Source organism: Peromyscus maniculatus, chromosome 8 (assembly GCF_049852395.1).
Source record: "Peromyscus maniculatus bairdii isolate BWxNUB_F1_BW_parent chromosome 8, HU_Pman_BW_mat_3.1, whole genome shotgun sequence".
Classification (NCBI taxonomy): Eukaryota; Metazoa; Chordata; class Mammalia; order Rodentia; family Cricetidae; genus Peromyscus; species Peromyscus maniculatus.
In genome coordinates, this window is record NC_134859.1 from 54,053,663 (window position 1) to 54,064,271 (window position 10,609).

Below are 10,609 nucleotides of genomic sequence, written 5' to 3' on the forward strand. Positions count from 1 at the left end.
ACACACACACACACATTTAGAAAGTTTCAAGATGTCCAGGTGACTTGCCATGAGGTAGAAATCTTTTCTATATAACAATTGGTATTTTACCTCAAGGAACATAAGCTTCTTGTCCCCAGTGAGGTATATGGGAGCCGGTCTGTAGAAGATGCCATCCGAGTCCTGTGATGCCGCTGTGGTACTGAGGTCAGCCACTCTAAAACTGTGTCCTCCACCCCATCTCCTTCCAGCACACACAATCACTCACGCAGAAGGACTTGTACCCTACACCATGTTCTGTTTGCTTTCTAGACCTCAGCTTGAAGATTTGTCACATAGGCCTCATGTCAAATATCTAGTCTTAGGACAAGATGGCAGCTACTGGGAAGCCTCTAACAAAACAAGTAACAAACATTAATAAATGACTAAAACTCGATTATCTACATCATCCCTGTCGCCGCTTTAAGGGTCCCCTCACTTCTCACATCAGCATCCTGTGCACCTCCAGCAGGTGAGGACGCACTGGTGTCATAGTGGTTTTGCCATCTTGACACAAGCTGGAATTATCAAGGAAAAGGAGCCCAAGTTTAGAAAACCTAGGGCCTATGCTGAGACACTTTGCTCAGCTTTGGTACAGGGAGGAGGGGACTGGACCTGCCTCAACTGAATCTACCAGGCTGGGCTGACTCCCCAGGGGAGACCTTGCCATGGAGGAGGTGGGAATGGGGGGTAGATTGGGGGGGAAGATTGGGGGTGAGAGGAAGGAGGACAGGGGAATCCGTGGCTGATATGTGAAATTAAATTAATTATAAAATAAAAATATTTATTTAAAAAAAAAGAAAATGCCATAGGCAAGTCTATGGGGCATTTAAAATGAATGGTTGATGTTGGAAGCCCCAGTCCATTGGGAGCGCCATCCTGGACCAGTGGTCCTGAGTTGTATAAAAAAGCAGACTTCTGGGTGGTGGTGGTGGTGGCGGCGGCGGCGGCGGCGGCGGCGGCGGCGGCGGCGGCGGCGGCGGCGGCGGCGCACGCCTTTAATCCCAGCACTCAGGAGGCAGAGGCAGGCGGATCTCTGTGAATTTGAGGCCAGGCTGGGCTACAGAATGAGTTCCAGGACAGCCAGGGCTACACAGAGAAACCTTGTCTTGGAAAAACAAAACAAACAAACAAACAAAAACCAAGCAGACTTAACAAAACGCGAGAAGCAAGTCAGTAAGCCCCGCTCTCCACGGCTTCTGCTTTAGCTCCCACCTCCAGGCTCTAGCCTTGAGTTCCTGCCCTGCTTCCCTTCATGATGGACTACAACTGTAGGCTGAAATAAACCCTTTCCTCCCGGGTTGCCTTTGGTCACGCTGTGTGTCACAGCAGTAGAGACCTAGGTCACTGGGCATAGTGGCACACTCCTGCAATGCCAGCACTCAGGAGGCTGAGACAGGAGGATTGGGAGTTTGATGCCAGCCTGGACTGCATAGTGAGACCATCTCTAAAACTGCACACTCAGTATGAGACAGATCATCGAATCTACTCTGAGAAAAAAGATAAAGAAATAATAGGATAAATAGGTAGATCATTGAATCTACACTGAAGAAAAAGGGGAAGATATAAACATGACAAAAGGTAGACTACTAAATCTATTATGAAAAGAAAAAAGAGAGAATATGGTTATGATAAGATAAAAACGGAGATTATGGAATCTACTTTTAAAAAGGAATTACTTGTTTTAAATAAGATAAGTAATGAAAATTTTTTGGTCTGAGTTTATCAGATGTTACTGGACTGGACATTGTTAATATATATAATAGAGTTTTTATCTGAATCTGTCAAATGTTAGTGGACTAGACATCATTAATATAATTTTGGCTGTATATATTGTATATACTTATTGGATAGTTTTTCTTGTATTAGTTATAAACTTTCTTTAATTTTAGACAAAAAGAGAGGAAATGTGGTGGTATTGTGTTCCCCAAAATATTGTGTACTTAATAAACTTACTTACCCAGTGTCTCATGGAGGTCACATTACCCTACACTGGAGCCCGAGGCGGCAGCTGGGAAGATACACTCCTTGATTCATTTTTGCCTGCTGCCGCAGGGAAGTCCGCTTATCACTCACTGTTTATTCCCCTCCCCTGTGAGGATTAAAGGGTACTTGCTGTGGGATGTTCTGTATGTCTTATGGGAGCCCATTCTCGGGTTCCTCGTGGCTTTACCCAGCAGGTCCGCATAGAGGATGATTAGGACCATGGGCCTGAGTGCAGGTGTCTGAGATGGTCTGCACTTGGCTGTGCTGAGGGACGGTCTGTATGTCAAGTTGCTCTGATTGGTCAATAAATAAAACACTGATTGGCCCGTGGCTAGGCAGGAAGTATAGGCGGGACTAACAGAGAGGAGAAATAAAAAAACAGGAAGGCAAAAGGAGTCACTGCCAGCCACCACCCTGATAAGAAGCGTGAAAAGATGCCAGTAAGCCACAAGCCGTGTGGGAGGGTATAGATTTGTGGAAATGGATTAATTTAAGATATAAGAACAGTTAGCAAGAAGCCTGCCACGGCCATACAGTTTGTAAGCAAAATAAGTCTCTGTGTTTACTTGGTTGGGTCTGAGCGGCTGTGGGACTGGCGGGTGAGAGAGATTTGTCCTAATTGTGGGCAAGGCAGGAAAACTCTAGCTACAGGGACTAAATCTAGCCACATCACAAAACAAGATGTGATGTTCCTCATTCCTAAACGCTAAAGCTCACCCCATACACACCCACCCCTCTGACAGATGCTCGACCACTGAACTCCATCCTGAGCGCCACACACCCTCTACTCACCTCATCCCATAAATGACCTTTGAGATGTGTGTGCGCACGCACGCGCAGATGCTTTGCCTGCGCGTGCAGTGCTGGAGACTGGTGTGGGATCCCTAGAACTAGACTTACAGACGGTTGTCAGTCACCGTGTGGGTGCTAGGAATGGAATCCTGGTCCTCTACAAGAGCACTCAGTGCTCTTAACCACGGAGCCAGCTCTCCAGCCCCATCTGTGACTTCCTTATTATTTATTTATGAGACAGGGTTTCTCCACGTAGCCTTGGCTGTCCTTCCCACGACCTCCCCTGACTTCCCCACTATCAGTCCCTCATACCCTTTCAATTCTATTTGTTTGTTTGTTTGTTTTCCTTTTCGAGACAGGGTTTCTCTGTGTAGTTTTGCGCCTTTCCTGGAATTCACTCTGTAGCCCAGGCTGGCCTCAACTCACAGAGATCCTCCTGCCTCTGCCTCCCAGGTGCTAGGATTACAGACATGTAATGCCTAACATGTGACCATTACCCCCGCTGGGGTTCCATTCTAATTTCTTTGAAGTTGGGTTTTACGGCTCCTCTCTCCCTGACTCTTTAGTCGTTAGAGCCACCTGGTGGCCACAGGGGGAATCACAGGTGGATTACCCCCAACTGTCTCTGGTGCCAGAGTCTGCAGAGTAATTTTGAGTCTTGGCTCAAACCAACAACAAAAACCTGTTCGGGTGGAGACCGAGGCATAGGCCAGGCATCCTACCATCTCTTAGTCCCGCTTTGCCTTCAGGACACTATGTCACACCCAATAGTTGTTCCAGATGAATTCCTTGACGTCTGAGTTCATTCATCATATTCATCATTTATTTATTGTGCAGCAGCTATGTGCTCGGTAATGAGAATACAGCAGTGAATGAGATTTCTGCCCTTATGAGCTTACAATCTAGCGGCCAGCCAGTCATTTTCATCCATTCTCCATTGTTTTCTTTCCTTTTTTTTCTTTCTTTCTTTCTTTTTTTTTTTTTTCCTCGAGACAGGGTTTCTCTGTGTAGCTTTGTGCCTTTCCTGGAACTCACTTGGTAGCCCAGGCTGGCCTCAAACTCAGAGAGATCCGCCTGGCTCTGCCTCCCGAGTGCTGGGATTAAAGGCATGTGCCACCACCGCCGCCCGGCTCTCCATTGTTTTCTAGTGATAATAAGAACACTGGAAAATGCACAGTGCTAAGAAAACTTAACTCGGGAGGGTGGGATTAAAAAAAGAAAGGAAAATGGAAGGAATATTTAGGATAATCGAGGTAGAAAGTAGAGGCGTGTGGTGGGGAGCTGAGTTCCTGGCCAGCCAGGGCTATAGAGTGAGAGCCCATCCCAGGTAAAAGTACGAATAGGATGCTCTGGAAGAGAGACAAGTTTGGGCAAAATGAGCTCATCCCAGAAGTGCATGCCCTGAGGATGCCATGGGAGGAACAACATGGCTTTGGTTCTCAAATAGTTTAGGGCTTAGGAAAACAAACAAGAATACACGTAAGATCAGTTCAGAGCTGACTAAACATCTGATGGATGGATCCAAACAAACGTATGGATTTTCAGACTGCATGGGGCTACGTAAGGTCCTCATCATTCGTGGATTCAGAAACCACCGAAACCAACGGGGTTGCTCCCACCTTTGTTCATGTTTCCCATAGTCACCCTCTCAGAAAACAATGCAGCCCACCCCGTGTCTCATGGAGGTCACATTGCCCTCCACTGGAACCTCAGGCTGAGGCTGGGAAGAGGCACCCTCCTTGATTTATTTTTGCAGGCACTCTCCTTGATTTATTTTTGCCTGATGCCACGGGGGAAGTCTGCTTATCTCATTCTTTTCGTTTTTGTTTTTTCAAGACAGAGTTCTTCTGTGTAACAGCTCTGGCTGTCCTAGAACTAACTTTGTAGACCAGGCTGGCCTCAAACTCAAAGATTTCTGCCTGCCTCTGTCTCCCCAGTGCTGGGATTAAAGCCACCATGCCTGGCTCAATTTATCAGTTATTCTTAATTCCCCTCCCCTGCTAGGGATACAGGGAACTAAATTAGCCAATCACCAGGAGAGTTGTCTACCTCCCTTAGGGCCTGTCTTTCCGAGTCACCAGCTTAGACAGTCAACCCTGTCTTCCTTGCCTTCTGTAAATGTCAAAGGAAGAAGAAATGGCCCTCCAGGTCCCTCACTACAACGTCTGATCTACAGGCCCTTTCTCCATTCTGGTTTTTCCTGGCGTCAGTCAGAAATCTTGCTATAATATTAATCAAGAAGCAGCCTCTGTCCCTAGAGTGCTCTGCTAATGAACTCCCTTCAAACAGTGCATGTCGACTACACAATAGGTTACATTTCCCCCATGCAACAAGCCCAGGACAAGCTCACATTCCAAACACATGGTTTGATAGCAGCCATCAGAACTGTTAGGTGAGGGGGCAGAGATGGCTCAGTGGTTAAGAGCACTGACTGCTCTTCCAGAGGACCTGAGTTCAATTCCTAGCAACCACATGGTGCCTCCCAGCCATCTATTAATGGGATCTGATGCCCTCTTCTGGCCTGCAGGTGTAGACGCATGTACACGCAGAAAGAGCACCATATACATAAAGTAAATCTTTTAAAGAAATCCTAAAGTGTTAGGTGAAGCCACTGAGAATGAGCCTTCACACTGAAAAGAGCCTGGCTTTCCAAGTTGGGCAGGCTTGGGTTTGCACTGTGGTGCTCTTAGGTTACTAACTAATGTGCTTTCCAAACTCCTAAGGAACTGTCTGTGAAATAGCATTACCAGTATTCACCTTATAGGATAGCTGTATTAAAAAGCATAAAACTCTTAGCATAATTTCTATCCTGAACTGACTAACAGTCATTCACTTTTCCTGGGGTGTCAACTGCTAAACACCTTTAGAAAGGCAACCAACCAACCAAACATAGCTGGTGACAGGAATTTCCAGATCCTGTCTTTGTAAATCCTATCTTCCTGCAAACATCTCCTTCTCACCTTTACCAAAAATCTCTCCCACCCCTTCATCCCTGTGTCTTTCTCTTACTATCCAAGAGTTCTGCCTGGACTCGACCTCCTCTACACACTCCAAACTGAAAGACCCTAGGTCTCTTCCTATCAATTCTAGGAATTAATTCTCTTCTTGTATCCCCACTAATATGCTCTGAGCAAATCATAGAGGAGCTAGGGATAAGAGCCTTTACATTTCAGAGAGACACAAGAACCACAGGCCAGTTCCCAGAGGGCAACAGGTGTCTAGGCCCAGCCCCACAGACCCACACCTCTTTTCCTCAAAGCATAGAAAGGCAAACTCAAATATAACTTGAGTCCACATGCACATACATCTCCTTTCCTACAACTCTGTGAGGTCATCATTGAAGTAGAGCAGCACTGCGGGGGTGTGAAGTGTAGCATCCATATTAAGAGCGTCAAACTCCTCTTCTTCATCCCGGATCCCGTTTTCTTCCAGGGTGTGATCCATGTTCAGATTCTTCCCATCATATTTCCATGTGTAGCTGGCAGCATGTGCATTATACGGGAGATAGCGGTGTAGGATTTCCCACATTGATTCCAGAGCCCCCACCTAAGGAACACAGAAGTAGTCACCTTAGAATTCTGTGTGGAACATACACACATTCACACACACATTCACACACACACACACACACACACACACACACACACACACACACGCTCCCCAAAGGCCAGGAGAAGGGCCCTTGTGTCTAGATCCTTTAGGATTTGCTCTAAGGAAACTGGGGAGAATACCAGAAGTGAACCAGTACCCCAAAACGACAGAGCTTGGATCAGAGTGTCTCCATGAGCAGATAGCACCCTTCAGGCACCCCATGGTCCCAGAAAAGTAAAGCTGAGGCTCCAGCATACAATGAAGACACCAGAGTCCTATCACTTCTAACCAACAAATGGCTCCACAGAGTCCAAGCCAGTGCCTCCAACCTGCCGTTGAGTAGACTAAGAGTTCAATTGCTGTCTATAACAGCACAGGAGCCTTTCCATGGACCTCCATCACTGGCCTGGACCTATGAAGGAGGCTGGTAGCTGCAATCCAAACATACTTCTAAAATTTCCAACCCTGGGAACCCGGTCATTTGCTTTCCTGTTCATAACAATGTGACACGAAGAAAACATAGCTCCCAGAAACGATTTCTGGTTCCCACTAGCCTGTCCCCAGGCACCACATCTCACCTGCAGTGTGTGCTCCTGCGACGTAAGAGTGTTAATAATACGGATATTCCGGGTCTTGGCAGACAGCCGCCCCACCTGGTAAGTCGACCCCTTCCACCAGGGCTTCCCGAAATCATTGGCCCAGTCTGAGCGAGGCAGAGGAGGTGGGACGTGCACGAAGCGGCCCCGCGGGGTGCGGTACCTCAAGCAACCAGTCATGGGATCTATGTGCTTGCGAATCTTGAAAAGCAGGGGTTGAGAGAGGATGACAGGAGCCATCACTCGGTCGGGTTCTGGTTCTTAACCCGCCGTCCCCGCTCCCCTATTCCCCGCTCTCCGGCGTCACTTCCACCAAGCCCACATTCCAACAGAACTCACATCTCTCGTCTTTGGATCAAACCAGTGGCTAATGTCCTGGCCTGCAACTTCTAGGATGGGCTTCAGCAGCAGGTCCCCTGAGAAGGAGCGGAGGCCGTCAAAGGCCGGCCACCCAGGAGCCGAAGCCAGCTCCCCGGCCATGCCCTTACCTTTAAACGCCTGCGCCAGGGGCGTCAGGTTGTACACATAGCCCAGGTAAGACACCCAAAGGTCCTCGGGCTGGTTGTGTTCCGCTACTTCCGACGGCGTGAAATACCGACGGTGGAAATACTCAAAGTCCGGCCCCGCCACGAGGCCCCGGCGCGGCATGGCTCCCGTTCTCCGAGGCGCACCGGCTCCCTCGGCTGCTCCCTCGCTCCTCGGCACCCTCTTAACAAACTACCAGGTTCCAGAGCCACCCGGAGCGCGTGTGTCGCTAACATGGAAACCATTGTCCTCCCCCGGCCACCGTCCGCCGAAGCTAAGCACCGCGTCGGCGGGGCGGGGCCTGAGCTGCGCGTGTCCACCGGAAGCATATCCTTGATTCCGGCGCCGGTCCTTAGAGAAGATGAAGGCGCCCCGGGTGATAACGGAGTCTAGACTACATGAGTTACTTAGGAGGAACAGGGAAGGGCGGTGGGGAGACCAGAACAGAAAACATTTTCAAATTCCAGGTAAAGGTCTCGCGATATTCTTATAACAGCCGAGTCGGCATCCATGAGCCCGGGCTGAAATAAAGTCTCGCGAGATCTCTGGAGTGGCGGAACCGAAGACGCGGAGGAGTTGGGAATCTCACGGAAGGGAAGCGCTTGGGAGCACTCGCGAGATCTGAATACCCCCCGACCCAAAAAACGCTCTCAGGAAGTTTAAGGCCCAAAGGCGGTCCCGGGGCCAATGGCCGGAGCTGGGCCAACCATGCTGCTGCGCGAGGAGAACGGCTGCTGCAGTCGGCGTCAGAGCAGCTCCAGCGCCGGGGTTAGCGTGGGCTCGGGTTCTGGAGGAGCAGCCGGGGCACGACAGCGGGCGGAGGAGAGGGGAAGGGGGTGGCGAGGGCAGAAAAGAGAACTACAGTTCCCGGCAGCCCCCGGGCTCCAGGCGGGGCCGCGCGGGCTGCTGGGAGCTGTGGTCCTGCGGGCGTGCTCCGCGCGCGCCTGAGTTCGTGTCCTGCCCCTAGCAGGACTCTGACGGCGAGCAGGAGGACTCGCCGGCTGCGCGTGCCCGGCAGCAGCTGGAAGCGCTGCTCAACAAGACCATGCGCATTCGTATGACCGATGGGAGGACCCTAGTCGGCTGCTTCCTGTGCACCGACCGCGACTGTAATGTCATCCTGGGCTCTGCGCAGGAGTTCCTCAAGCCGTCCGGTCAGTGTCCAGGGAATGCGGCGTAAACCTAACCGCGAGGCATTTCCTCTCGCGGGCCTCACTGCACCCCTCATTTTCCGGGGGGCGAGACCGATGCTCGCCTGCCGTTCTGATGCTTTGACCTTTTTTTTTCCCCCCAGATTCATTTTCTGCGGGGGAGCCCCGTGTGCTGGGTCTGGCCATGGTACCAGGACATCACATCGTTTCTATTGAAGTCCAAAGGGAGAGCCTGGCGGGGGCCCCGTATCTCTGACCACAGTCGTACTTCTTCTCTTCGAGACCATTAAAGCCTATGATCAAAGTGGCCGGTGTCCGTGTGGAGGTCCGGTGCCGGGGCAGGGATAGCGCACCCCACCCTCAAGAGGAGGTTTATCTGAGTTCAGCTTTCCCAACCCGCCCCTTCAGCCTGATGCCCAGGAGTACCAGAGCCTCCCTCGTGTTAGGAGTTTTAAAGCAACAGGCTCTAGGGTGGGCCCCTGCATCTTCCCTCCCACGCCGCTGCTGCAGATTGTAGCGGGAGGGGGTGTCATCCTGCTCCGGAAGACCCATTGTTTCCCCACCCCGGCCTGGCAACACTTAGTTCCTTTAAGCTGGGGTCAGAGAACGGGCTCGGGTCCCCAAGGGGAGCTGGGTAGGCAGCCGAAGCGAGGCCCCTCTGAGCTATTAATGGAGAAGTGACTTTGGGGTCAGGGTCAGAACTCTGGGGTCTAACCAGGAAGAACGGGCCGATGCGATAAGGCAAAGGCAGGATGCTGAAGGATGCTCTGTCTGCCGGTTTGGAGTCTGAGGGATGTGTTTCCCACTCCTGAGCCCTGGGCAGGGACGACTGTGTGCGTATGCGCCACCGCGGTACTCACAGAGCACATCCATTTCATAAATTCTTTATTATTTGTGATGGTTTCTTCTCTAGCCCTGTCCCTCGGTCTCGCAAATATGAGACGAGCTGCACCAGCAAAGGAAGTCACAAGGTCCAGATCTCCTATTTACGCTAGGAGAGGGAAGGAAAACGTGCAGGGTCCAGCCCAGAGGTTCAGGATTCCATGAGATTTTCTGGGGCATGGGGATTTTCGCCAGCATTGAGTCCACAGGTGATGCTGCGCCGTCCAAGGGATGCTAGGGCCTGACTCGGGCAGTGGTAAGGAGCAGGACAGGGCAGAATAGCCCTGGGCTTGCTTCAAGTCCCTTCGTGACCAGGAGGACAATGGACAGAATTCTTGACTCAACGCACCTCAAACCCAGACCTTTCCCGGTGTGGGAACAGCCCGGGACCCCGGTGAGGCCGGGATTTGCTTCGGCTGTGGGATGCGCCGGCGCCTGTAGAGGGCTCGGCTGTAGGGTACTAGGCAGTCGGCCAGGCGCAGGCGCAGGCAGAGACGGCGGTAGGTGGCCAGGGCAAGCACCAGCAGCGGCACCAGCAGCAGGAATCCAGTGACCAGCAGGGCGGTGAAGCCTGGGTCCCGCAGATGGGCGGTGCAAGGGGGTGCCTGGGAGCGCAGGAACTGTGCAGATGAGAGACATCAGACTCTGCCCCGGAGGGAAACAGCCCAGGTCGGAGGTTGTGGCTCAGACACCCCAACATCTCCACCCCTCGGGCCCCATGCTTACCTGGGAGTGGCAGAGAAAGCCGAAGCCCAACATGGTGACAGCGGGAAGCAAGATGGTCCCCAGGACCAGTGCCAGCAGGAGAAGATTGAAGACAGCCACCAGCAGGTTCTGGGCGGTCACGAGCACCGCACAGGCCCAGCAATCCAGGGGATCCCGGGGCTCTGGGCTGCCCGCGAGAACCGAGCGCTGGGCTCCCGGGACCTCCGCCATGGCCTGGCTGGTTCCCGCCCCGCAAGGCTGCGGCCCTTATAGCCCTTTCCTGCCCCTCCCCCGGGGCAGCCTCTCCCCACCCCCAACCACCTTATCCTGGAATGCAGCTCCAGGATTAGGCATCCTCATCCC

General features: G+C 51.7%; 3 protein-coding genes across 4 annotated transcripts; 1 reads left to right on the forward strand and 2 right to left on the reverse strand.

Annotated features, from left to right (window-relative positions):
* Window positions 1–3,597: 3,597 nt before the first annotated feature.
* Window positions 3,598–7,779, reverse strand: Cyb5d1 (cytochrome b5 domain containing 1). 2 transcript variants are annotated; one of them, XM_006973456.4, is made up of 4 exons: window positions 7,472–7,779; window positions 7,323–7,399; window positions 6,966–7,184; window positions 3,598–6,342 (listed from the first exon to the last, which is right to left on the reverse strand). In XM_006973456.4, exons 1-4 carry the CDS (start codon window positions 7,629–7,631, stop codon window positions 6,112–6,114), a joined length of 687 nt encoding a protein of 228 aa, XP_006973518.1. In that variant the 5' UTR covers window positions 7,632–7,779; the 3' UTR covers window positions 3,598–6,111. The 2 variants fall into 2 exon arrangements, with proteins under 2 accessions (XP_006973518.1, XP_076398805.1); XM_076542690.1 differs by having other exon boundaries at window positions 7,323–7,779.
* Window positions 7,780–7,929: 150 nt separating this feature from the next.
* On the forward strand, window positions 7,930–8,966 carry Naa38 (N-alpha-acetyltransferase 38, NatC auxiliary subunit). Its single transcript, XM_006973454.4, has 3 exons — window positions 7,930–8,276; window positions 8,479–8,662; window positions 8,803–8,966. Exons 1-3 carry the CDS (start codon window positions 8,196–8,198, stop codon window positions 8,913–8,915), a joined length of 378 nt encoding a protein of 125 aa, XP_006973516.1. The 5' UTR covers window positions 7,930–8,195; the 3' UTR covers window positions 8,916–8,966.
* Window positions 8,967–9,527: 561 nt separating this feature from the next.
* Tmem88 (transmembrane protein 88) lies at window positions 9,528–10,507 on the reverse strand. The gene is made up of 2 exons (XM_006973453.4): window positions 10,268–10,507; window positions 9,528–10,161 (listed from the first exon to the last, which is right to left on the reverse strand). The coding sequence occupies exons 1-2, from the start codon at window positions 10,475–10,477 to the stop codon at window positions 9,892–9,894; spliced, it is 480 nt and encodes a 159-aa protein (XP_006973515.1). The 5' UTR covers window positions 10,478–10,507; the 3' UTR covers window positions 9,528–9,891.
* Window positions 10,508–10,609: the final 102 nt, after the last annotated feature.